The 25885-nt window shown below is 45.3% G+C and overlaps 1 protein-coding gene across 5 annotated transcripts in view; it reads right to left on the bottom strand.

The window, feature by feature from the left end:
- The window catches only part of INPP4B (inositol polyphosphate-4-phosphatase type II B), a 1386300-nt gene that overhangs the window by 127350 nt on the left and 1233065 nt on the right, over window positions 1–25885 (bottom strand). For all 5 annotated transcript variants that reach the window (XM_029598221.1, XM_029598061.1, XM_029598140.1 and 2 more), the window contains one exon: window positions 24537–24681. In XM_029598221.1, the coding sequence (XP_029454081.1) occupies window positions 24537–24681 (145 nt within the window). The remainder of the gene's footprint in view (window positions 1–24536; window positions 24682–25885) is intronic.

Below are 25885 nucleotides of genomic sequence, written 5' to 3' on the forward strand. Positions count from 1 at the left end.
ATGCACGTTTACTTAAACCTTAAGCAGGGAAGAGAGCAGGGAGACGGAGCACGGAGCTGGGGGTACCCGGGAAGGGGTGCTGGGGATGGGAGACCGGGTGAAGTATATGTGGGAGACCCATCTCTTGCCTGAGAATACAATGCCCTTGAGTTAGCCATGTATTTTGCTGCTGTAGGAAGGAATTTTTTTACAGCAGGTTGTTAGATCTCAATGTGCCATGCCAAATATCCTTGAATTAACAACTTTGTCACCTGGCATAATTTCTTTCCTTTTGTGGGAAAGTAATTGTGTTCATGATGCCATCCAGCAGTGCTTCTGCATACAGGCACGAAGGGAGAAAGAGGCTGACAACCTGCAACCTGAAAGACTAGGCCTCACCAGCAATGCTAAGCTGATCTCTCATGTTCACCCCAGTGCTATACTAGCCCTCTCCTCAATCAACCTATCCTCTTCCCTCTCATCCTGTACTCTCTCCTCCTTGTTCCTGTGCTTTCTCATCCTTCCCCCTTAGCTCTCTCTCCTCTGTCTTCCGTCTGCATTCTCCACCACCCTGCACTTCTGCGCGCTCTCTCATCCCCCATGTATCCTGAGATCTCTCTTTCACTGCTCCCCCTTCTTCCTGGTCATTGTCACCTTTCCCCCTTCCTCTAGCACACTCTCCTCTCCTCTGCCCACTCTTACAATCTCTCCCCTATTCTCCTGTGTTCGTTCCCCCTTCTCCTGCCCAACCACCCCGTCACCACCTCACTGGACTATCTCCCCTCTCCTGACAACAATGGCAGCTCTTCAGAGAAGGGAGAGGAAGAGAACTGGCCAGCCCTCCCTCTCCCAGAGCACAGATGTAATAACAGATACTAACAAGGGGCAGCTGTCTATATCCTGCAGAATTTATGAATTTTGTAGATCCTGGGTGGGAGGCAGTATCATGTACACTAACTTTTACTTCTGTTCCTACTGTCCTGCCCACGTCCTTAAAAGTTCCCAAATCAAACTTGGCTGTCTACAAATCCAAGATCCTGCAAGCCATGAACCTTGATATAGAATAACTGTGAAAATGCACCCACAAGGAAATGGCTCAGGGGATTTATTTAGGACCAAGGCAGACATGGGAAGTTGCTCCCAGCAGCTGGCTGGCTGCCTAGGCATCACTGCCAAAGAACTGTGGTCTACACTGTTCCTACACTCTGACCTCACATGTACTTTTGCTTCTGCTTGTTCACTTCCTGTACATCAGCCTCTAAGGAACCTGTGCTTCCACCTGCCCACTTTCCACAGTTTGGCCTGCACACCAGCTATACTGGTGCCCAAGTTCATGGCCCAGTTCAGCCGGACCGGTATTCTAACAAAAGGCTCAACTCAGACCAACGACAACTGAACCTAAAGGGGAGGAGGCAGTGCTGGCCCTGGTATTTACAAATAGGAAAAGTGTTTCTAACATCACTGTAGGTGACCACCAGAAGGTACGGGATAATATTAAAAAAAAAAAAAGAAAAAGGCAACCATAGGTCATTGAAAGGTCTGAGTCCTAGACTTTAATGGTACCAACTTTGTTAAGATAGAGAACTACCTTAGGCAGGCACTGACAGTTGGGGAGATTTTTGGGGTGGGAAAAGAACAAATGGGCTAAATTATTTATTTATTTGACAGCTTTTATATACCGATGATCGTTGGGAACATCTCATCGGTTAACAAGAAACAAAAATTAGCAACAGGCTTTACAATGAACATAGAACTGGAGGATATATTAATGGGAGTAAGGGGGGGGGTGATGTGAAATAAGATGGGGGGGGGGGGGAGGAGAGTAGAAAGAACTTGGAGGGGAGGGAACAGAGGCCAGTATCAAGTAACAGAGTTATAGGAGTTTACATTTAAAATCCAATTTTTACAAGGAGGAATTATAAGAAATCATTGCAAGGGCCACACAACTTTGTTAGGAAACATCAATACAAAGTAAGCGACAACAGAGATAAAGAGGTTAAGATCAAGAACATTTGCATTTTAAAGGTACAAAAGATCTAAAAAGAAATGGACAGAGAAAATGTCTGGAAAGGATGAGGAAAAAAGGAAGATAGGCCAGCAAAGACATAAATGGAGGACCAAAATATCAAACGGTGTGATAAGAATCATTTTTTTTTAGATGTTAGTGAAAGGATGAACTTAAGACAGAATTGAAAAAGATGAATGTGTGGAAGGAACAAACAAAAAGCTGAAACCGGGAGGAAAAAAAACAATTTTGCGGTTCAGTGAAGTAGAGGCTGGAGACAGATGGCAGACCCCCGTGCAGTAAAGAGGCAGACACTACTGTTCATAGACGAGAGAGATCAGGAAGAAACCGGCAAAACCAAAAGTGAGCCCAAGCAACAGAACCCGGATTTGGTACATCCCAGGATACACAAGGGCATTTCCAGAGGAAGGGGCTGAGGAGGAGAAGCCGTTCCCAGGTGATGGCTACATTAATGGAGTCACTACTACCAAAAAGCACAACGGCGTATCCTGAATCCAGGACCCAGAGCAGCAGCGTGTTTTTTTTTCTTTTTTTGTATCAGAGGGAGATCAAAGCAAACCAATCTGATCCATTTCTTCAATAGGGCGACCAAAGCGTTACATCAGGGATAAGGAATAGACTTGGTAGATTTCAGGTAGACTTCACAATCTGTCCCACCCAGGAGAATCATAAATAAGCTGAGCAGCTTGCCCTGAGGGTAGCAAAACTGAGTTAGAGACTGGCTGAGTAGTAGGCAAAACCCTGATTCTACCTGTCCATAGCTTTGCTGATTTTAACCATGCTTTCTATAGAAAACATATTTCCTGAAGTCGCTTGCTTGTCTTGCTTGTATCATGACCAGTCTGTAAACTCCAAGAGTATGGACTCTCTCTTATATGCATCTTTACAGTGCTGCATATGTCCAGAAACACTACAGAAATGATAAGCAGTAATAGAAGTAGTAGGCAAAAGAGTACTGGTAAGGAGAGTTCACGTCAAGGAATGGGGAGATAGCAGTGAAGTGCCTCAGGGATCAGTTCTGGGGCCAGTTCGGCTAAATATTGCAGAGGAGTTAGTTGAGTTTTTCCAAGTTACTAAGATCTTCACCACCAGGTTAGACACTCCAACTGGAGTGAAAAATGAGGCATGATCAAAGAAAGCTAGAGGAATGATCAGATGTTTGGTGACTTTCATTTAGGGGACTATGCACTAAAACTCAAGTTAACCTTTTAGGTTTTTTTTACACGTGTGAGCTAAAAATATAGAAGGAAATATACTATTCCAAGCCCTTTCCATGTGTAAAGAGCATTTAACCTTTGGAATCTGGGCTTTAAAAACTGCTCAACCTGACCGCAGTGAACAATAACACATGTGGTTCAGCAACGCACCTACTTTTCCATGGATTACAGAGGCTGTCCCAGGAGCAAGAGATTGAACAATGCACATAGTTTTGGATATTCAAAACTCCCTGTATCTTGTCTGCAATAATTATCTGCAGAGAATCTCTGCAGGTAATCTTTGAGGAAGCAAATAATGAAAACAAAATTAGGCGTGTGCTTTTGCTTTCCTTATGGCTGCAAAACCCCCTCTAAGTGCACAATAAAAGATCACTTCATGGGACTTCCGGTTATGCTCTGAGCAAAGGCAGGCTGTGTCTAGTTAAGTTCCTGCTGGGCCTATTGATATATTGAACATAATCTGAATATATTGCCACAGCATTCACAATTGTCTACAGCTAAGAACTCGAGCCAAGGATCACTGTCTGCTTTGTGGGCAGATCAGAGTGCAAAAATGAGGAAAGCCCTTAAATCTAATGCCCCGGACGAAGAAGAGTGAGTCCCTTGTCAGATGAAATAGATGACTTGGTCATTGATGCAGCTGGGGGTGTAGATTCTGCTTCTAATTTGTTAGAAGAGTTTGCTGCAAAAATTACTAAAAAGCTGGATTCGAGAATGGATGTAGTGGTGGAAAAGATTGCTCAGTCGAGTCGGTGGAAGGGCAACACCACTCAAATAGATGAAGTCGAGACTCAGGTCTTTGATCTCGAAGATTTACTGACTTCAATCCGAGTGAAACTCGATAAGCTGAGTGGACTGCTTGCACACGACCACTCCAGAAGAATTTGCATAATCAGGATTTCTGATCGATGGGAAGGTAGTAACTCAGTCTCCTTATTGCAAAGCAGTTGGCCACAATGCTGGATTTAGCCTGCAAAAATGGTGTGCTCAAGATCTACAGAACACAACGAACCCTAGCACAAGCCACAGCGCGAGGACAACCTCATGCATGGATTGTGCGCCTTCATAACTTCAATGATAAGCAGTGAATTTTAAATGCTGCTCATCTTGCCTGTGGTCTGCAATATCAAGACAGTAAGATCATGATTTTTCAGGACTTTTCGCTTGAACTGCAAAGGCAAAGGCAGGCTTATGGTGCTGTGAAGTGGGAGCTACAGAACCTTGGCATCCGATGCGCAATGCTTTATCCGGCCAAACTTAAGGTAACGATAAATAAGAAGATCAAAATGCGACATACGATGGCGGATGCAGAAAAGCTGATTGAGCGCATAAAAAACGACGCCCCTGCTTTAATTTTGGCCCCTGAATAAGCACTTGAACTGCACAGCTGTGGCCTACATTTCCTAGCAGAAGCAGCTCATCATGACCACGTTGCACTTACGGAAGCCCCAAGGCAGATAATGTTTTGTTTGGAAAGTCCTATTTTTTTCTACGCATTTTTTTTCCTTGGGAACTGGACACTCAGTTATCATGGGTACGCTAGAGATATCGGCTTGTTTTTTGTTCTCCAGTTATGCACTAGTCAGCCTGGTGAATTATATTTTAAAATTCTTATTTGGTATGATTGATAAAATCAAATGTATATCTCTCATTGTCCGGGGGATATCCTCACCCATTAAGCTCAAGCGCATTTTACAGTTTGCCCATAGAAATGGAGCACAAATCCTGTTGCTTCAGGAAACTCATCTAAATAATAAAGAATACGAAAAGCTAAAAGGAGGTTGGGCGGGTAGTATTTACTATTCCTCGTATAATTCATGCAGTCGTATTCTAGTGAACCAAAATCTTCCCCTGACAGTACACAGAACACTAGAGAATGTAGACGGAAGATACATAATTCTTGATTGCTCTTTCTACCAGGACAGATTCACGCTGGTCAATGTTTATGGCCCAAATCATGAACAAACAGAATTTTACAGAGTCCTGATGAATGTTATTGTGATCTTTGGTTACGACCAGCTGTGCATAGGAGGTGACTGGATTTCATGTATGGACATTGCTGTGGATGGATCCACTGGGGCCCAGTACATCGGGACTTGGTGTCCACATTATGTCTGGTGGACATCTGCAGACATTATCATGCTTCAGATACAGCTTTACTTATTATTCTCCCAGACATACCTCCTACAGCATATTGGATTACTTTCCATGTTCACCAAATTTTTTGCCCAAAGCTATAGGTAATGCTATCCTAGCGAGCACCCTTTAGGACCATAATCCGGTGGAGAAAACCATGCGGTTCTCCTCTGCTAAATCCCCAACCTTCATATGGAGGCTAAATACTTCGCTGTTGGGGGGACAAGAATTTTCCCAGTCTGCTGATGGGCTCAATAAATTAGTTTAATGTTCATAATCCAGAAACAGATTACTCACCGACATTACAATGGGAAAACTTTAAGGCTTTCCTTTGGGGTAAGATAATTATCTATGCGATTCACTTTCACAAAGAGAGAAAGAAAAAAGCTGAATTCCTCTTAGGTACAATCAAAGATCTAGAAGCCCAGCACAAAAAAGATTGCTCCAATAAAACCTATAAAAAACTGGATTCCTGCCACAGAGAACTATGTACGCTAGAGACACACAAAATTGAGCAAGCTCTTAAATATATATATCTCAAGTACTAAGAACATGGAAATAAAGCAGGTGCATTTTTGACCAGAGCAGTTAAAGAGCAGGCTGAGAAATCCCATACTGTGTCACTTAAAAAATCCAATGCAGTTAATACAACCAGTACTGCAGAGATAGAAGCTCTTTTTCTTAACTATTTCTCTGATTTATACTCAGCCTCGAAATCTGCCAGTCAAGAGAATATTCGTGTCTTTTTCACTTGATTGAACCTACTCCTGCTGACTCAGGATCATCAGGGATGCTTGCTGGCCACTATTTCTTTAATCAAAATATAGACAGCAGTCCGAGGCTTCCCTGGTGGGAAATGCCTGGCACCGGATGGCTACATCTTTAAGGAGCACTTGGGTGAGGTTGGCCCTTTTATGCTAATGCTTTTTAACAGTGCAGGGATTGCAGCTGTCTCTTTAGGTTTGCTGGGAGATGCTACTATATCCCTGATCCCTAAGAAAGGAAAAGACCCAACTCAGTATAATTCTTATTAACCCATTTCATTGTTAAATTCAGACATAAAAATCCTTGACAAAGTCTTACAGCTGCAGTTGGAGTTGATGATTCCATTGTTAGTGCAAGATGATCAGACGGGTTTCACGAATGAGCATACCTCTGTCACCAACACTCGAAGGCTTTTTAACATTCTACATATATCCAAACACTGCGAAAACATGGGTCTAATAATCTCCCTAGATGCAGAGAAGTCATTTGAATGGGTATCGTGGTCATTTCTTTTCGAGGTACTTCACAACGCATGGCTCCCTGACAGCTTGATATCTTGGATTCCGGCTATATATAAGATGCCAAAGGTGTGTCTTAATTACGGTAATGGATCTCTTTCTTCATTCTTTGGTATTGGCCACGGTACACACCAAAGTTGCCCTCTGTCCCCTTTATTATTTGAGCTTGTAGTTCAGCCAATGGCCGAGGCAATTCAGCAGAACCCTGAGATCACTGGCTTTCAGTTTATTTGGATGATTGCTGATTTATTTAACCGTGCTGAGAGTCTCTGGCCTGGCGTTATTACAGGAGTTGGATAATTTCAGTAGTCTTTTCAGTTTCAAGGTCAACTATGACAAATCAGAAATATTCCCTATTGGCAGTAAAGTTCACATTCTTGATTGTATGTCAGATTTCAAGGTTACTACAGAAGGTTTTCGATATCTCAGGGTTTAGGTTTCAAAAGATTAAGGCTTTTAAAAAATGTTGATACTCTTTATTTCCAAAATTAAATATGACTTGCACGCCTGGATGGAATTATCACTGTCCTGGGCTGGCAGGATTAACTTTTGAAGATGTCTGTGCTACCTAAACTGCTTTATTTGTTTCAGCCATGCATTTGAAGAGTATTTGAAGAGCTACACTCGTCTAAGTCCAAATTTATTTGGCATTATAAGCCAGCGTGAATCTGTCTTGGTCAGTTATGGCTTCTCGAAGTGTAGGGAGGAATGGCTCTTTCTAATCTCAAGATTTATTATTGGGAAGCACGGCTGACGTGTGTTAAGGTCTGGGTTGGCCATCAGGATGCTTCATGGGGGTAACTTGAGAGTTTTCAGACAGACATTACAGAATTGACCATATTACCTTTTTATGCCCCCACATTTCTGATTAGGGAGGAGGAATAGCCTAGTGGTTAGAGCAGTGGACTATGAACCAGGAGACCAAGGTTCAAGTCCTACTGTCACTCCTTGTGACCTTGGGCAAGTCACTTTACCCTCCATTGCCTCAGGTACAAAAACTTAGATTGTAAGCCCTCTGGGGCTAGAGAAATACCTACAGTACCTGAATGTAAACCAGTGTGATGTCGGTATATAAAAATAATAAAATAAATGAATTAGATGGTAAGTTAAAAGGGTGCATCCAATTCTGGTGCACACACTTCGGGTCTGGCAGCAGGTCCTGGGGTTTCTGGGTTTTGGAAGGTAAGGTACTGACTCCTCCAGCTCTTATCTATGGCAATTCCCATATATCCAGACATACTTTCTTACCAGTTTTTAAAGACTGGAGATACAGTGGTCTTTTCTGTTTGGCTCAGCTCTGGGAGGAGGGAGTTTTCAGAACGTTTGACTCCCTTGGTGAAGAATTTGAATTGCCCGAGAGCTCTCTTGCTAATTATTCACAGTTGTGTACAGCGTTGTCAGCTCTGACAAACCTGTTAGCTGCACAGAGATCCTTAAAAGATATGGAGAGCTTCCTGGGGGATCCAGAAACATCAGCAAAAGGAATCACAGCTATCTATTGGGACATACTAAAGGGCAGACTCGGACCTGAAACCTGAACTGCTTTAATAGATACCTGGAATGTAGATTTGGGAATAGATTTGGATGTCAAAACATGGAAACATCATTTGGACTGAGGCCCATCGTAGTTCTCTGTGTTTGCGGTGAGTTGAGTTAGCCGGAGATGTTTATCTGGACAGTGACTGAATATGGACCTTGCGTGGAATTGTCTCGCATGTGATATGACGGAAGCCAAAACAGCAGCAGAGTTCAGGAAAGAATGGGGTAAGGGGGTACGGAGTTAGTTGCGAGGATATGAGGGTATCACACAAGACTGGATAGGCCTTCCGGCACCGCAACAGAAAATAAAATGGGCAGACTAGATGGGCCTGACGGTCATTACCTGCTGTTTCCAGCATTTGCCAATCTTCATTTTTGGCATTAGACTGGGAAAAAAAAGTCACAGTATTTAAGCGTTGTACAGCGGGGTACACAGACAAGCAGCCTTCGGTATGGATGAGATGGTGGTGGTCCGCGGAGAGGGGTACACCAATTAGGGTCCTCCATAGAGATGGTAATGGTCCGTAGCACAGGGAGTACCAAAGAGGGTCCTCAGAAGAGACGGTAAAGGTCCGCAGAGTGGGGTACACCGATGAGGTCCTGGGTAGAGAAGGAAATGGTCTGCAGAGCGGGGTACACCGAAGAGGGTTCTCAGTAGAGACAGTAATGGTCCAGAGAGTGGGGTACACCGATGAGGTCCTCGGTAGAGATGGTAATGGTCTGCAGAGCGGGGTACTCACGGCAGGAGTAGCGATGGTTCCAGGGAAGCCCCGGGGAACAGGGTAGGCAGAAGTTGCGTCAGGCCCTCTGAGGAGCAGATAGCCAGAGACGAAGAGAGGGCCCCCGAGGAGCAGGTACCCGGGACGAATCACACCAAGGAAGCAGGAGTTGGAACGAAGGGTCCTATACGAGCGAGGCAGATTCAGCAATAAGGAAGTCGTTGCCAAGTCGTAGGTAGGCAGGGCCAGTCGGCTTAAATGTCCTGGAGGAATGATGTCATCCAGAGGGGACCCCCGAGGTTCCCGCCATGATGTGCTTAAGTAATAATTTCTCCTTTCTTAGCAGTCAGACAGGTTAATTCACAGTGGGATGTACCAAAGCTACTCCGAACAGGGTGGGAGGCTGCCCACGGTCCAATCAACACCGCATGCACGAAGGCTGCTTCCTCCAGGGCTTTCACCTCCAGGTGGTAATTTCTGGAAAAGCTGTGTAAGGAGGACCACGTTGCAGCTCAGCAAAACTCGACAACAGACAACAATCTAATCTCTGCCTAGGACACTGCACGAGCCCTAGTGGAATGAACCCTAACCTGACTAGGCAACAGCTGCTCAGCATCCACATATATGGCCATGATAACCTCCTTAATCCAGTGGGCTATCATAGCCCATAATGTTGGCTCACCCTGTTTACTCCTACCGTGGAGTATAAACTGCTGATCCATCTACCTGAGAAGTTTAGAAACCCCAATACCTCATGATATGCCGCTTGACACCCAAGGTCCATAACAGGCGATATTCATTCACATCTCTCTCCCTGTCTAGAGTCTGGCATGGACTCCAGTCAAGGACCATCACCAAGCTAGATGAGTTGGGAAAGAAAGAGAAAATAAATGAAAAACTCCCTCGGTCATTCCAAAGGAAGTCACGTGGCACGAAATTCCAGGCATGATTTGACTGATCTGGAAGCCCAAAAGTCACAGCAGGTGCATGAAAGTCTCTTATCTTAAGAGCCCCATATAATTTTATTTTAGTTATAAACTAATTGAACTTGTACACAGCAAGACTAAAACAATTACACTAAACATAAATCAAGCACCAGGCATATCTTTCAGTACAGTTAGGCTTGGCTAGACAATTCACAAAGACCCTGTTTTTAAACATAATATTGTGTATGTACAATTGGTTGTGTCTGTTAATAAATCTGCAAGTGGCACATGCACGTGCACCTCCCTTTGGTGGCATGCAGAACTCAGTGCTGAAGCAGAAAGGAGGTAAGCATACCTCATCATACCTTCAGGAGTTGGCGGGGGGGGGGGGGGGAGGTTATGCCATGGATAGGCCAAGGGGTGGGGGCATAGAAAGTATGAGGGAGAGTAGTCTGGGTATTCTTTATCACATCAAGTTTGGGGAGGTAGGAGGGAGAGTGGTCTTGGGGTAAATGTTCTTAGTTACATCGGGTTCAGGAGGTGAGAAGGAGAGCATCAGGGGGTTCTTTGTCAGATCAGGTTTAAGAGGTGGGAGGGAGGCTCCTCAAATTACAAGCACAGATGTGCACTACCTGAAGGAAGGTACAGTTCTATACAGGTAAACAATGCAAGTACACTTTGAAAATCAAATGTATGCATGCAGTGGTCTCCCTCAACCTGACCCTACTTTCTATCATGCCCATTTTTTAAACGGTTAAATATAGAAGCTATTTGCCTATATCTAGCTGTTCAGGAAAAGACAATTTTTACTCCTTACTTGGCTGGGTAGCTTCTTCTGATAATTGTCTTCCTTACAATCTGGATCAGGAAGGGCAGGTCAGTACATCCATGTTGCTATGCATATGGTGAAGCACCCAGAATAATCTGAACCTGGAGTACAAAGCCTATGCTTCAGTCATTCAAGGCCTCTGTAATCTCCCACCTGGACTACTATAATTCCAATTACATGGAATTACCAAAAAAGCTGATTCAACAGCTGCAACTTATACAAAACGCTGCAGCATGATCCCTGCCGAATGCCAGCAAATTTGTACCAGATCTCCTCTCTCAAACTCTTCACTCGCTCGCTATCTCCTTTCACACCATGTTCAGACTACTGTTCCTGGCCTCTAACGAAATCAAGGGCCTGGTTCCTTCCTACCTATGCAGTGAACTCTCTGTATACACTCCCCCATTTGCCCTTTTTGTTCTCTGCCTAATAATCTTCTGGTTGTACCTGGCCCCAAGGAAATGTGGATCTCCAGCACAAGAGAACGTTTGCTGGTTGTATCCCTTCCCTCTGGAACTCCCTGACACTAGACATCAGGCTGACACCAGATCTCCTGACCTTCAGAAAAAAATTAAAAACCAGTCATTTTTTATAGAGGCCTTTGGCCTGTGAACATGGATCACCGGCTCTTCCATCCTACATCCTTAGCTTGCTGCCTCCTCCGGAGCCCATCCTTCACTTCCCTTATACTCCCTGTGCTTTGTAGTTCTCTGAATGTTGGATTGTGGTAACTCGGTAGCGGCTTGGGAACAGCCAGAGGGTAAAAGGAGGCAGACTCTGGCTGTTCCTTAACTGCAGTTTATTTACAGTGAAAACAAAGAGTGCCGTGCATAGCCAAACATAACAACTCGGGCAACTCACCTCGTCTTCAAGTATCTCACAAATAACAAAAGGACAGTGCAAAGTAAAAACAATCACTTGTAGGCAAGCTCACCTTGGCTTCAGGCAAGTTTCAAACATAAACCTAACAGGTCTTAACGATGGCACTCTCAAACTTAAACGTAACAGGTCTTCTCCTACAGTGGGACTCTCTCTCTTCCCCAGGGCCCACTTAACCCTTCTAGGTCCTGAAGTCTTATACTCTGGTGAAGGGCTCCTCCCTTCATCCAGGATTCCCTGAGGGTCTCAATTTTAAGAAGGACCGGGCGAAACAACTGTGCCTGGTCCTTTAAGGTAATCTGAGGGCGTTTTCTGTATGCTCCCTCACCTTGGTCTTTATTCAATTGGCCTTGGCTATTGTTATTGAATTGCTCTATCTCATGCTCTCCCAGCACCTTGTAATCCCTGAGTTTGATCTGCATGAGATGGCCGCCCCTTAGCCATTGGTACTGTTTGTTTTTGCTTCATGCACGCCCTGTGCTACATAAACTCTTTTATGCTTTTCTCTGAGATGGTCCTTGCTGGCACTTGTTATTTTTTTTAACACACTTTGAGCTCACTCGCTGGAAGAGCTTGTAATAAATAAATGATGACCATGACAGAACGACTCATCTAATCTAGGGCAATCTTATAGTAAAAGCTTTTGATTATCGAACCATGCCAAATCACAGAACCGGGCACACGTACACACAAAGCTCCAAATGCTTCTGAGTTATAAGGTGGACTATGCGAAGCGAACACTGCACTCTCGGAGAAAGCAGGAAAAATAACTTGGTACAAAATAAGTTTCTATGATTGCAGCATCAGATTTAAGGGAGGAAAAAAAATCCAAATTAGTTCACACATTAAAGAGAAAGTATTTCATTCTAATATAAAAAAGATTTTTCTTTCAAGTTCTGAGCCTATGGCTAAGGTTCCTCTGGAGAGAGAGAAAGTCGGATGCCTTGCTTTGACTGACAGCAGCCTTGTGCAGAGAAGTCAGCCCTGACTCATCAAACCTAATCAGAACAGGATGCTCCACTAAAAACAGCTCTCCTGCAGAAGACAATAGAAAGCATCCAATTATCCTAAACAGAAGATGCTCTTTGAGGCATTAAACTTGCAAATAACTGGCCATCCTTCTCAAGAAGGCCTCAGAGATCCCCCCTCTCTTTTGTAGGTGGCTCCGTGATTTACGGGCTCAGATTACTGTGGCTCGGGCGTGCAACCGGGGGCCATTTAGGGACTCAGATCCGACAACCCGGGGAGTCAGAATCTCCTCCGAGGGTGGTTGTTGGACGTTTCAACGGCGGTTACTCCCAGGGTTGTAGCAAGCTCAGGACGAAATAGGTTATTTGGGGGAGGGGGGCTACCAAATTAACATCCTTTCACAGGCAGTACGATCTTTCACTGTTTAAAGGATGATGGCCTACTACCGGTCTCCCATTCACCTAAAGAGCTAAAATGCCTTAACCCATCACCTGTGAAAATACTATAGTAGATTTTGGACCCTCCCCCCCCCCCCAGCAATTAGTGAAAAATTTTCAGTTTGAAAAACAAAACTATTTCTTTGTCTTCTGCAAGTAAAACAGACATTTTCAGCATGAAGAAAATAGTTTAAAACTAATATCATTGAAATATAGAAATGTTAATATGTCCAGTTTGATACTTACAGAAGGCTATCCATATAAACAGTGACGGCTCCCATTACATCCAGCGTCCAATGGATTTGGCAGGGCAGCTGTTGTTTCCCAGCTGGATGCAGGTCCACTCCAAAGGAGCCTGCCCTTAGGGCTGCAGTCACCACCACAGTTCAGCCGTGCAGTAATGTGCTCCCTGCGTGCACTGTGCCTACACAGGCTAGCTTGTTTAGCAGGCTGCTGTGCAGAACAATATCAAACGCTTTACTAACACCTAGACAGGCCACATCAGCTGACCCCTCCAATATAAACACACTGTTGCAGGTTCGTGCCACCAGCCACTCTCCCAGTCGCAATCTGGCTGGAATTCTCTGGTTAAACCTCTGGGGGTTGCTTTTCCACGGTCCCGCTGTCTGACTCCTCCTTGCAGCTTCCTTAGTTCCACCCTTGGAGACTCTGCAGACCAGGTACTTCAGTCTCCATTGCCTGCACTTTATCAGATTCCTTCTAGAGTGTCACAGGTACAGGTTCAAATCCTCTCACCCCAGTTGGTGAGCTGGGCTTAAGCACACATAGGCCCCAGGCTATCCCGGTAATTTAAAGTCTCCTTAGCTTTATTTTATCAAACCACATCAGTCTCAAACTCATACGATAAGAAAGCAACTCTCGCCTTAATCCTCCTGCACACTTGCTCACAGTTGCTTTCTGCGCAGCCTAAGCTTGGCTGCGCTCTGTGGACCTGGTTCTTATGTTCTGAAATTTTCTGAATATTCATTTCTTTGCTTTCATAATTTCTGCTACCTCTTTAGGAGAATCATATGAAAATTGGTTCTTACCTGCTAATTTTCGTTCCTGTAATACCACAGATCAGTCCAGAAAAGTGAGTTGTATATCCCTACCAGCAGGTGGAGTCAGAGAACAATTAGAACTTTGGGCACTGCTACATAACGAGAGTGTCACCTGCAGTCCTCAGTACTGACCTGTACCCAAGCCCATGCTAACAGAACTAAATAACGAAGGGTAGCACCCAACCAAATTTCCTGACTACCACTTCGTCGCTGGCAAAAACCAGACCGAACAACTGCTAAAAACTGCTCCATGAATCATGTCTGCAAAAAAGGACCTTCAACAATAAAAAACTTAAGCAGGTTCTGACCAAGACAGTCTTTCGGTATCTGAAGAAAGGGGTGGGCCTGTGGACTGATCTGTGGTATTACAGGAAGGAAAATTAGCAGGTAAGAACCAATTTTCATTTCCTGAACATACCCAGATCAGTCCAGAAAAGTGGGATGTACCCAAGCCACCTTACACTGGGCGGGAACCCAAAAGACCCGCACGAAGCATACTCTCCCCGAAGGACGGTTCATCAGAAGCCTTAATGTCCAATCGATAATGTTTCGTAAAAGTGTGAATAGCGACCATACCGCCGCCCTACAGATCTCCTGAGGTGACAGTAACTGACACTCTGCCCAGGAGGTAGCCTGAGCCCTAGTGGAATGAGCTCTGAGACCCAAAGGCACCTGATGCCCTCAGGCTATGTATGCCGCGCAAATGACTTCCTTAATCCACCGAGATATGGTCGCCTTTGACGCTCTGTCCCCCTTCTTTGGGCCACCAAAGAGAACGAACAAATGATCAGAATGTCTGAAGTCATTGGTAACCTCCAGATAACGCAATAAGGTGCACCACACATCCAAAAGATGAAGGTCTCTGTTCTGAGAAGACTCCCAGGACCAGTTAGGGAATCCCGGAAGCTCCACAGTTTGATTGTCATGAAAGGCTGAAACCATCTTAGGGACAAAGGACGGAACCGTACGTAACGATACCCGATCGTCGTAAATCCAAAGAAAAGGATCCCGACAAAACAGTGCCTGCAACTCTGAGATCCGATGGGCCGAGCAAATGGCAACCAAAAACACCGTTTTCAAAGTCAGATCTTTCAGGGAAACTCCACGAAGAGGCTCGAAAGGAGCGCCACATAGAACTCGCAGGACTAAATTCAAACTCCAATCCGGACACACCAAATGGATGGGAGGGCGCAAATGTTTGACCCCCTTAAGAAATCGAGCAATATTCGGTTGTGCTGCCAACGAACAGCCGTCAAAGTTTCCCCGCAAGGCAACTAGAGCTGCAACTTGTACATGAAGGGAATTGAATGCCAAGCCCTTAGTGAGGCCCTGTTGCATAAACTGAAGCACCTGAGGAACATGCACCCCTAAAGGGTCGCAGGAACGCTGATGACACCACGTCTCAAAAAGCTTCCAAACTCTCACATAGGCCATAAAGGTGGCTGGATGTCTCGCCTGTAGGAGGGTGGAAAAGAATTGTTCTGAATAACCGCTCAAGCATAACATCGCCTCTCAAAAGCTAAGCCGCGAGATAGAAGCAATCCTCCCGATCCGAAAATATGGGCCCCTGACGGACAGATGCGTTAGATGAGCCAGCTGAAGTGGACCCTCTAGAGCCAACCATACCAGATCCGTGAACCACGGAAAACGTGGCCACTCCGGCGCCACCAGAATCACCCTTCCCGGATGCCACTCTATGCGATGGAGAAGCCGACCTATGAGGGGCCAAGGTGGGAAGGCATACAGCAGAATCTCCTTGGGCCAGGGACACATTAGAGAGTCTATGCCTACCGAGCCCTGTTCTCGGCAACGACTGAAAAAAAACGAACTGTTTTTGCGTTCGCTTGCGTTGCTATCAGATCCAGCTGAGGAGTTCCCCATCTGGTGCAAATGAGATTCCACACCTCGAGAGATAGCTCCCATTCCCCTGGGTCTAGTTGCTGACGGCTGAGATAATCGGCTTGCACATTCTCTACTCCCATGACATGGGATGCAGCAATGCCCTCGAGATGGCGCTCCGCCCAGGTGAACAGAAGATGTGCCTCCAGTGCTACAGCGGGACTTCAAGTCCTGCCTTGCTGGTTGATGTACGCAACCATTGTCGCATTGTCCGAGAAGACTCTCACCATTCTGACCTGGATCCAAGGAAGAAATGCCCTCAGGGCCAAATGTACAGCCCTGGTCTAGAGTCAGCTTATGGACCAGGATCTTTCCATCGCCGACCAGAGCCCTTGGGCGGACCTGTCTGCACATACTGCCCCCCAACCTGAGAGGCTGGCATCGGTGGAAATTATCAGCCAATTCGGAGTGTCCAAATCCACCCCCCGTTCCAGATTGTCCAGTGACAGCCACCATGACAGACTGGCTCTGGATTCCGGAAGTAGAGGCATTGGTAGATGGAATTGCTCCGACACCGGGCTCCAGCGAGACAAAAGCACATGCTGTAAAGGTCATAAGTGAGTGAACGCCCAAGGAACCAAATCCAAGGTTGAAGCCATGGAGCCCAGGACCTGAAGATGATGCCACACTGTGGGATTGTTCCTTCAAAGAAGGGAATGTATTTGTTCCTGCAACTTCCCTATTCGGTCTGCCACTAGAAACACTTTGCCCAGCAAAGTATCGAATTGTGCTCTGAGATAAATCAACTTCTGAGTGGGTTCCAAGTGACTCTTCTGCACATTGATTACCCAACCTAGGGATCACAATGTGAACATCACCATGTGCACTGATCTCTCGCAGTCCTCCCGAGACTTTGCATGAATCAACCAGTCATCCAGGTACAGGTGGACCAAGATTCCCTCCTGACAAAGGAAGGCTGCCACCACCACCATCACCTTGGTGAAAGTGCGAGGAGCTGTTCGAGACCAAATGGGAGGGCTCAAAATTGGAAGTGTCGTCCCAAGACCTTGAACCGCAGAAACCTCTGATGATTAGGCCGGATTGGAATGTGTAAATACGCCTCCATGAGGCCCAGAGAAGCGAGAAACTCCCCTTTTCGAACCGCGACCAATACTGTCCTTAGGGTTTCCATAGAAAAGCAAGGAACCCGAAGGCAACGGTTCACCTTCTGTAGATCGAGGATGGGCCAAAACGTGCCCTCCTTCTTGGGGACCACAAAGTACACGGAGTACCGACCTCGTCCCTGTTGAGCTTCCGGAACTGGGACAATAGCTTTGAGCTCGAGAAGTCGTTGTAGAGTCATCCAGACCGCCTCTCGCTTGACTCTTGAGGCCACAAAAACCTCTCAGACCGGGCGCGAGAACTCCAGTGCATACCTGTCTTTCATCACTTCTAAGACCCAGCGGTCTGATGTAATTATTGCCCATTCCATGTAAAAGTTGGATAATCTGCCTCCAATAGCTTCGACGACGGAATGGGTGCTCATGGCTTCATTGGGGGTTATTATTAGTTCCTGCAACAAGATGTCCCGAATCTCTTCCAGGCCGGCGACCCCCTCGAAAGGACTGCTGGTGCCCCGAAGCAGGTTTAGAAGCAGAAGGTGCAGAGTATCTACCCGTTCTGAAGCGGCGAGAGTCCCGAAACCTAGCTCGAGGAGAGAAGACTTTCTTAGAAGATCTTTTATCTTCCGGAAACCGATTGCCCTTGGATTCGGCAAGCAGCTTTACTAACTGATCCAGATCCTCCCCAAACAGGAGCTTGCCCTTAAAGGGTAGATTACAAAGCTGGTACTTGGAGGACAAATCCACTGCCCAATTTCGCAGCCAGAGGAGATGCTGCGCCAAGGTCCTCACCAGATCATACAAAACATCTGCAAAATAAGTGTTTCCTGCTTCTAGGCGGCCGGACTGTAGAGCCCCATTGTTGCACATACCGGCCCCAGCAGCCGACTCCTGGACCCAACTCAGACAGGTCCTCTGCTTGAAGCTAGCGCAAATCGCAGCCCGAAGGCTTAGCGCGGCAACCTCGAATGCTCGCTTCAACTGGATCTCCAGCTTGCGGTCCTGCATATCCTTAAGGGCAGCTGCCCCAGCAACCAAGATAGTGGTCTTTTTCGTGACTTCCATGGTGTCCACCTTTGGAATCTTCAGTAAATCCAAAACATCAGACGATAACGGGTACAGTTTCGCCATAGCTCTGCCCACCTTCAAACCGGAATCCGGAGTCTCCCACTCCCGGGTCACTAGTTTGCAAACCTTCTTTGGCAGAGGAAAAGATGTTGTGGGAACCCTAATGCCGTCGAGGACTGTATTGACACCTTCATTGTAAGCCTCTTCTTGAGAAACCTTAAGTCCCAGAACTTCAAGGACCTGGGGAATAAGGGGTCGTCACTCATCCCCGCTTGAACAAACGCACCACGCTGGGGTCATCCCCCTCCGCAGGAGGGTCATCGGACTCATCTGGATCATCAGTATCCACATCAGCCGGATCCGGCCGTGGATCCGGGTCTGCCGCCCCTACTACCCCAGAAGCCGGTGTCGCCACAGACCCCGGGATCGGATCTCGCGTACCCTGGGGAGAATCCCCTGTGGGGTGAGCCTGATCAGAGAGGCGCTGATGAGGGTCCGTACCCTGACCTCTTTTCTCAGGCGGGTCCAAACCTGCCCCCAGGAGACCGGGCCGCTTTACCACCAAGTGTTTCCTTGCCAGGAAAGCCTGGTGCATAAGGAGGACAAATTCTGGGGAAAACCCCTCCGGGTCCCCCTCCCCACCAGAGAGTTGTCTTGGGTGATATCATCAGTTCCCCCGGTGAGGTCTTCCCTCACCGGGGCGAGAACAGGTGGAGAATCCTCTTCCCGCGAAGCCGAAACAGACGTTCCCTCCTCGAGGGAGGAGGCAAGAAGCCCTGAAGAGCCCTCTAACTCCGGGGAACACGCTGCGCATAAGGAGGCCACATCTAATGCCTGGCCGCGTGACCCACATGCGCGGCAGGCCTGCGATTCTGTTTTTGGTCCCATCTGCAGCAGCACACCGATAGTCTGAAGTGAAATAGAAAAGGGCGCAAATAAAAAAAGAAACGCTCGGAGCAAATGGCCGCTGTGTCTGAGACCTCTGGCCCCGCCCATGCCCCACCCCTGGATCACCCCTTTAGTAAAGCCCCGGGACTTAGACGTGTCCCGGGCGGGGCTTTACAGGTGTCGCAGGGCCTTTATAAAATAGGCCCGGTGGGCATAAACCGATTTACGCGCGTAGAGCTTTTAAAATCTGGCCCTAAGTCTGGGATTCAAGGATGGTAATTTTAAACAGTGTTCTCCCTTCCTGCAAGCTTTTAACCTTGTGAATTGTTCCTCTTAGTTTTCTCTTTACAAATTTCCTCATTTTATCAGTCTCCCTTTAAATGTAGTTAAATACTACTACAGTAGTTTTCCTTAGTATTTGCCGTCCAGTGATTATGCCAAATTTTATTACATTATGATCACTGCTGCCAAGAGGTTCCACCAACTTTACGTCTTGCACTAGGTTCTGCGTTCCACTGAGATCTAGATCTAATAAGAGTTATCCCTTCTTGTTGGTTCCATGAGCAACTGCTGCATGAAGCAGTCACTGATGACATCTAGGAACTTTACCTCCCTTTCCTGTCCTGATGTAACATTTACCCAATCAATACTCGGATAATTGAAATCTCCTGTTATTATTGGGTTGCCCTTTTTAGTAAACAGTCTAATCTCTGTTAGCATCCTGGCCTGGTTATTTATAACCCACAGGTCCAAAATCCTTGAACTCTGCAGGCTCTAACAGAACGTCCATAAATTACTTGCCTTACACAGAGATTTGTTGCCCTTCTAAGACTCCCTTTTATTTCTGCCCACAGTTTCTCTGTGTCTTTCAGCTTTTGGATTCCTGATGGGGCTTCTTCAATGCTATTATACATCATCTTGACGTCTTCCTGAAATTCAGGATCCTAGTCTTGGTATGGTTTAGTTTGAGTCTAATATTAAACCGCACAGAACAATGATCACTAGATCCTAAATTTTCTCTCACAATGAGGCGAATGACACAGCCTCTGTTTATCGGTACCGAATTGAAAGGTTTCTTCAACCAGCTGCCAAAAGAGTTCTCCTTTAAGTGTATCCAGCACATCTCCATTCCCAGTTGATGCTGCAGCAGGTAAGCGCCAAGCCGCATCTGATAGACTGAAACTACCTACAAGTAAGATTACCCCATTGTATGCCATCTTAGTGTCTCCCATCAAGTGCAAATCCATCTCTCTTTCCTGCACTGGAGGTCTGTATATTACTTCTTTGTACATAGAAATCTTGGGATTTCCAGGGTAACCCAAGGTAATTTAGGCTTCTCCCTGCTAACCTTTATTGCAGTGCTTCTATATTGTTCCTAATATAGAGTTACTCCTCCATCCCGCTATTCCTTGCAGCAGTGTTTCTCAATCACCAGTCTGTGGAACAGCACTGGTCCCTGGTAGCATTTCTGCTGGGCCATGGAGCGATGGAGATTGCAGGAGGATGGGGAGGAAGCAGGACCTGCCCTGGAGCTGCTCTGCACCCTGTCCTAGAGCTCATCAGATACTTTTTCTAACCCTCTCCCTTCTTACCCTGTCTCAACTGGAAACAAACATCCATGGAGCGGTGATATTAATTGTAGTAGAGTTGCTGGCTGGCAGGGGATGAGAAGTGAGAGGGAAGAATGTATTGGGGCAGATTTTCAAAGGGATATGCGCATAACCCCTGAAAACCTGCCCCAAGCTCCCCCTGCGCGCGCCGAGCCTATCTTGCATAGGCTCGGCGGCGCGCACAAGCCCCGGGACGCGCGTATGTCCCGGAGCTTTGAATAAGGGGCTGGCCAGGGGCGTGTCTGCGTTCCGTGGGTGGGGCTGGAGGCGTGACGGCGGTCCGGGGGCGGGGCCGAGTGCCAGAGGCAGGCGTAACTCCACGAAATAAGGTAGGGGGGATTTAGTTAGGGCTGGGGGTGGGTTAGATAGGGGAAGGGAGGGAAATGTGGGGGGGGGGGGGGGGACAACCAAAAATTAAGTTCCCTCCAAGGCCGTTCCAAAATCGGAGCGGCCTCGGAGGGAACGGAGGCAGGCTGCTCGGCTTGCGCAGGCTGCACAATTGTGCAATCCCCTGCGCGCACCAACCCTGGATTTTATAACATGCGCGCGGCAGTGCACGCATGTTATAAAATCGGGCGTAGATTTGTTCGCGCCGGGTTGCGCAAACAAATCTGCGCCCTCACGTAAGTTTAAAGATTTGCCCCATTATCTTTTATTTGTTAATGGTAAGACACGGGTTGACTGGGGGGTGAGGCGGGGAAGAAAGAAGGATGTTTTTTTCTCTTTTTTTTTAATGGATGGGGAAGGAAAAGAGAGAGGGAGGAATTTGTTTTCAATAGTGATCTGGTGATTGGCTAGGAAGAAGAGGGAGGGTTTTTTTTTTCTCTTCTGAGGACGATGCTGTTAGCTGAATGGGAGAGGGAAGGGAGAGAGACAAAAAGGAGGCTTTTTAAAAAAAAAATAAGAGCAACCTTTAAGAAAAAACATTTTTTATTAAACTGGCTAGTTACCTTCTTAAAATGACACAGACCAGCTGCAGGCCTGACCCATGAGAGTAAAGACTGAGTGGATGAAGGAACATATCTTCACCCCTCCCCCTCATCAGCGCCCCCACCTGTCTATGTCATTTAAGGAAAGTAGCTAGCTGTCCCTTAGCAAACAAAAGGGTGGGAAACGCTGCCTTATGTTATCTCTTCCATGCAGATTATAACCTAGGATGGTGATGTCCCAATCCTGGTTTTCAAGATATCAAGGTTCAGTGATTGCAACCACGTTCAAGTCTGCCTCTGCCATGGTGGCCTTCAGATCTGTGAATCTTTAAACAAGTCATATGACTTTCCAAGATGATGCTCTACCACTTCCTCTTTAATGCCTTTTGGGTTTTTTTTAAATTTTTCCATTAACTGTTTTGCAGTTCTCTCTCTCTCCTCTATTGAATGGTTGATTTGGGGTTTTTATCTCAACATAGTTTACCATGTTTTTGCTTGTAGGAGTGTTCCTCTCCCTAAACTTAAATGCTGGCCTTAGCAGGACTTGAATTGGTGGATAAAGACTGTCGTACCTTTCCTAGATAGATGTACAGATCCTTTTCCTCCCATTCACATCCCTGGTCATTAATATATCCCAAACCACCTTTCCTGTTCACATCTTCAAACCATGAATTATAATTATTTATGCAGTCAATTACATGTACTTTCCTATTATATACAAGTTGCACTTCTAAGACCCCAGATATCTGTCCAAGACCCATCCCTAATTCCTTGAACTGCTTTACTAACTCATCCTGGAAGAGTGCCATTTTCTTGGATCTTAGAAGCTAAGCAGTGACAGGCATGGGGCTAGTACTTAAATAAAAGATCATCCAGGAAGACCAGATACTGTGGGCTGCAGAAGGAAATGGCAATCCACTGCAGTGTCTTGCTAAGAATCAAGGTTGCTAATGTCTATAGCCAGTGCCCTCAGGTGCCTGGGATTCTGCAGCCACAAGTGAAACCATATAATTAGCCTGCCACACAATCAACAAACCTGAAGCTCCCCCACCTTCTAACTCAGTTATCTGAAGAAAGCCACAGGGTGCCTGTCTTCAACCTCAGTTTTCAATCTCTCTGTCTCTTCCTTCTTCAGCCCCCTCCCCTTGCAAGCAGCCTGCAGGGAACAGGAGAGGAGTAGGGTTAGTCTGAGTCTGAATCTAGAGCAGAATCAAAGGAGAGAAGAGTCATTCTGCTTCCTAATTCAGACCCTTCGCTCCTACCCTGAAGGGAACAGGAGGGATGAAGTGGACAGAGGAAGCAGTCAGAATGTTTGAGCCCTGAAAGATCGCTTGAATTAAAACAGAGATGATTTTGATATAATTTCTGGATGCAATGATTTCCTTTTAGAAGAATGTCATCTTTATACCAAGGTTCTTCACCTCCATACATGGCCATCCATACCCCAGTAACAAAGACCTGGATTTTTTTTTTTAAAGTCTGCAACTGCTGATGTCCCACAGCTGGCATAGGACGCATTAATTTCAATTCATAGAAGCCTTGAAGACTGGCACTAATGCTAAAGCTGACAAGTTTCAAACTTGTGAGAATTCAACCCCTCTTTGTGTCTGCTACCATGTGTCCAATATATGTGCACATATCTTTCTGCATAATTAACAGCATGACAAACTGCTAATACTGAGGGTATTTTCAGCATTCAGAAGCTCATATTCTCAGAAAGATGACAAGGACTTCCTTAAGGAAATATAAAAAGAATGATTGCACTGTATTTCAATTTAAAAAGTGACATTCTGAAGTTAAACGTTTGTAAATTATGCAGGGACCTTTGTTTTCAGTTTTTGTTCTGTTTTTCCTGGGTATTTCAACGTTAGAACAAAAAAAAATCAGTGGAAAAATTACTTCACTGATTTTTCTCCTGTGTGTTATAACAAAGTCATTTTTTCACTGACTTTTTGTTGTTATAACATTGAAAATCCCAGGAAAAAAATAAAATTAAAACTAAAAACAAAGGTACCTACTTATATGTCTTTACTTGATAAATAGTTGATTTTTGTGTTGTGTATAATTTAAATATTGTTTAAAAACAATGTGAAAGGTTTCCAATAAAAAATAGACTTTTTTGGCTAGTCGGAGATATAAATCTTTATGCAAAATTATGCAAACTTACCACAATTGCCACAGAAGTTTGAAAATCTGCCACAGAGGGGCCTATTTACTAAAGATTTTCTCCCATTTTATGAGGGGGGGAAATGTATTTGTAATCAGGGTCTGGAATTTGCTAACTCTTGCCAGCAGAGTCTCAAGAAATCTGCCACAGGAAACCGGAGGCTCTACCTATCACAGACAAAGCAAACAACATCACATCACCACCACCAAGTCATCATTAGCTAGAACATTTGTACCTAGGCACGACAATATCCAGTTCATCTCTCTTTCACACTTCTCTAGCTGACCTATGAGTTTCTCCATACATTTCTGCAAGACAAGGCACCTGGAAGAAAAAAAAACAGGCTTCCTTTCCCCACGGGTAATTTCCATTTATGTCCCAGGCCGCACACGGATAACTGCGGCGTGTGACTTTTAGCAGAGGCAGTAGAAGCGTGGACTCATGGAAGAAGAGAAAAGCAACAAACGCTATATCCGGAAGCACGGTATTATAAAATACTTTAAATTAAAAAAAAAAAAAATCTAACATGGTAAAAAACCAGTGTTGCAAACATCTTTACATGTTGACAGAGTAGGAAAGGGTTAATGGATTTGGTTGCCTCTCTTTCTCTGATGGAATTGCCAAGGAAAGCATGAAATATATTAAAACACCAGAGAGGCTTCAAAGGAAGGTATTGTTATCTTTTGGTGGTGTATACTGAACAAAATAAGGAGCAGTGATAGAAGTTCTGATTACAGACTGGCAAAAGGGCACCATTTCACAAGAGCCGAGAGCTGTTGAGAAAAAACACAATGGCAGCGGCTGTCATCAAAACCACTTCTGCCTCTCCTCATTCTGTCTTCTTTTATCTTTTAGTTCTTGACTTTATTTACTCGATCAATGATACAAAAATAACCCCCAGAGAGATATCTTACCGCTGGGCTGGGAGGCAGGGAGAGATGCAGCCGCAGGTTCAGTTTCCTCAGCTTTGACGTTGATGCTGCTGTCTTGTTCAAGTAGTTTATCTGCCATTGCAATGATGCAGTTTAAACTCTTGCCGACATTGGCCCACACCCTGTCCTGTAAAGGGCATCAGGATCACCACACAGTTACCAGTAAATTCGCAGAGGACAAAGATGCATTCACTTGTGTTACAGAACAGTTGCCCGGAGGGAAAATTAATATCGTGCCCTGGTCCCATGAGCTGCCTGCAAGTGATGGGCTTGGGATTACATAAACAAGTACAAATTAACTCTTCAAAAACACAGCATCTTGATATTGGGCCTAGTGTCGACTCACCCAGTCTACCCAGTTTAATCTGTTTAGCTGTCACAGAGCTTATAATAGGGAATACCTTGGGGGTTCAGTAATCACAACACTGTAAACAATGGAACGAGACTTTGCTGGAAGGGCCAACTTTAAGAAAATAAGAGATTCATATTCAGCTGCTGTCTGGCCAGCAAAGTTAAATTATAGAACATAAAAATTTGCCATACTGGGTCAGATTGAGGGTTCATCAAGCCTTGGCTTTCCCCCAAATCTATCTGATTAATAACAAACAGTTTACTGATTTCTCCTCCAGGAACTTGTCCAAAACATTTTTCAATTCATCTACGCTAGCTGCCTTTACCACATCCTCCAGCAATGAATTCCAAAGCTTAATTGTGCGTTGAGTGAAGAAGAATTTTCTACTATTTGTTTTCAATGTGCTACTTACTAACTTCAAGGAGTATCTTCTAGCTTTTGTCTTATTTGAGTAAATAACTGATTCACATTCACCTGTTCTATTCCACTCAGATAAGCATATCCAGCTAACTTTGCTGGGTTATTCAGCAGCACTCCTGCGCCGCAGAATATACTTGGCCAGATAATGCTGAAAATGTACATTTATCCAGCTCCACCCTGGAACGCCATCGCCCACCCTTGAGATAGCCAGATTACTTTTTACCAGATAACATGTTATCCAGCTATCTCGGGGCTGATCATTATGGCAGGATTTTCAAATTTCGCTGGGCTTAACTTGATAAATAACACTGAACATCAACCTCTAAATGATAATTTTAAGAAAGCCCTATCAGCAGCAGGGAATCTAAGGGGTACAGAGGAACTGTGGGCACCAACCATAAAGAATATTTCATTGTATTTATTTACTTATATTACCTGCCTTTCCCTCATACAGCAAAGAGTGTATTACAAACAACATAAATGCAGTACAATAAATACAAATAAAAATACATGGTTTATTGTACTGATTTTAATCATTTATAAATATCGTCATCAAAAG

The sequence above is a fragment of the Rhinatrema bivittatum genome, chromosome 1, assembly GCF_901001135.1.
Source record: "Rhinatrema bivittatum chromosome 1, aRhiBiv1.1, whole genome shotgun sequence".
NCBI lineage: Eukaryota > Metazoa > Chordata > Amphibia > Gymnophiona > Rhinatrematidae > Rhinatrema > Rhinatrema bivittatum.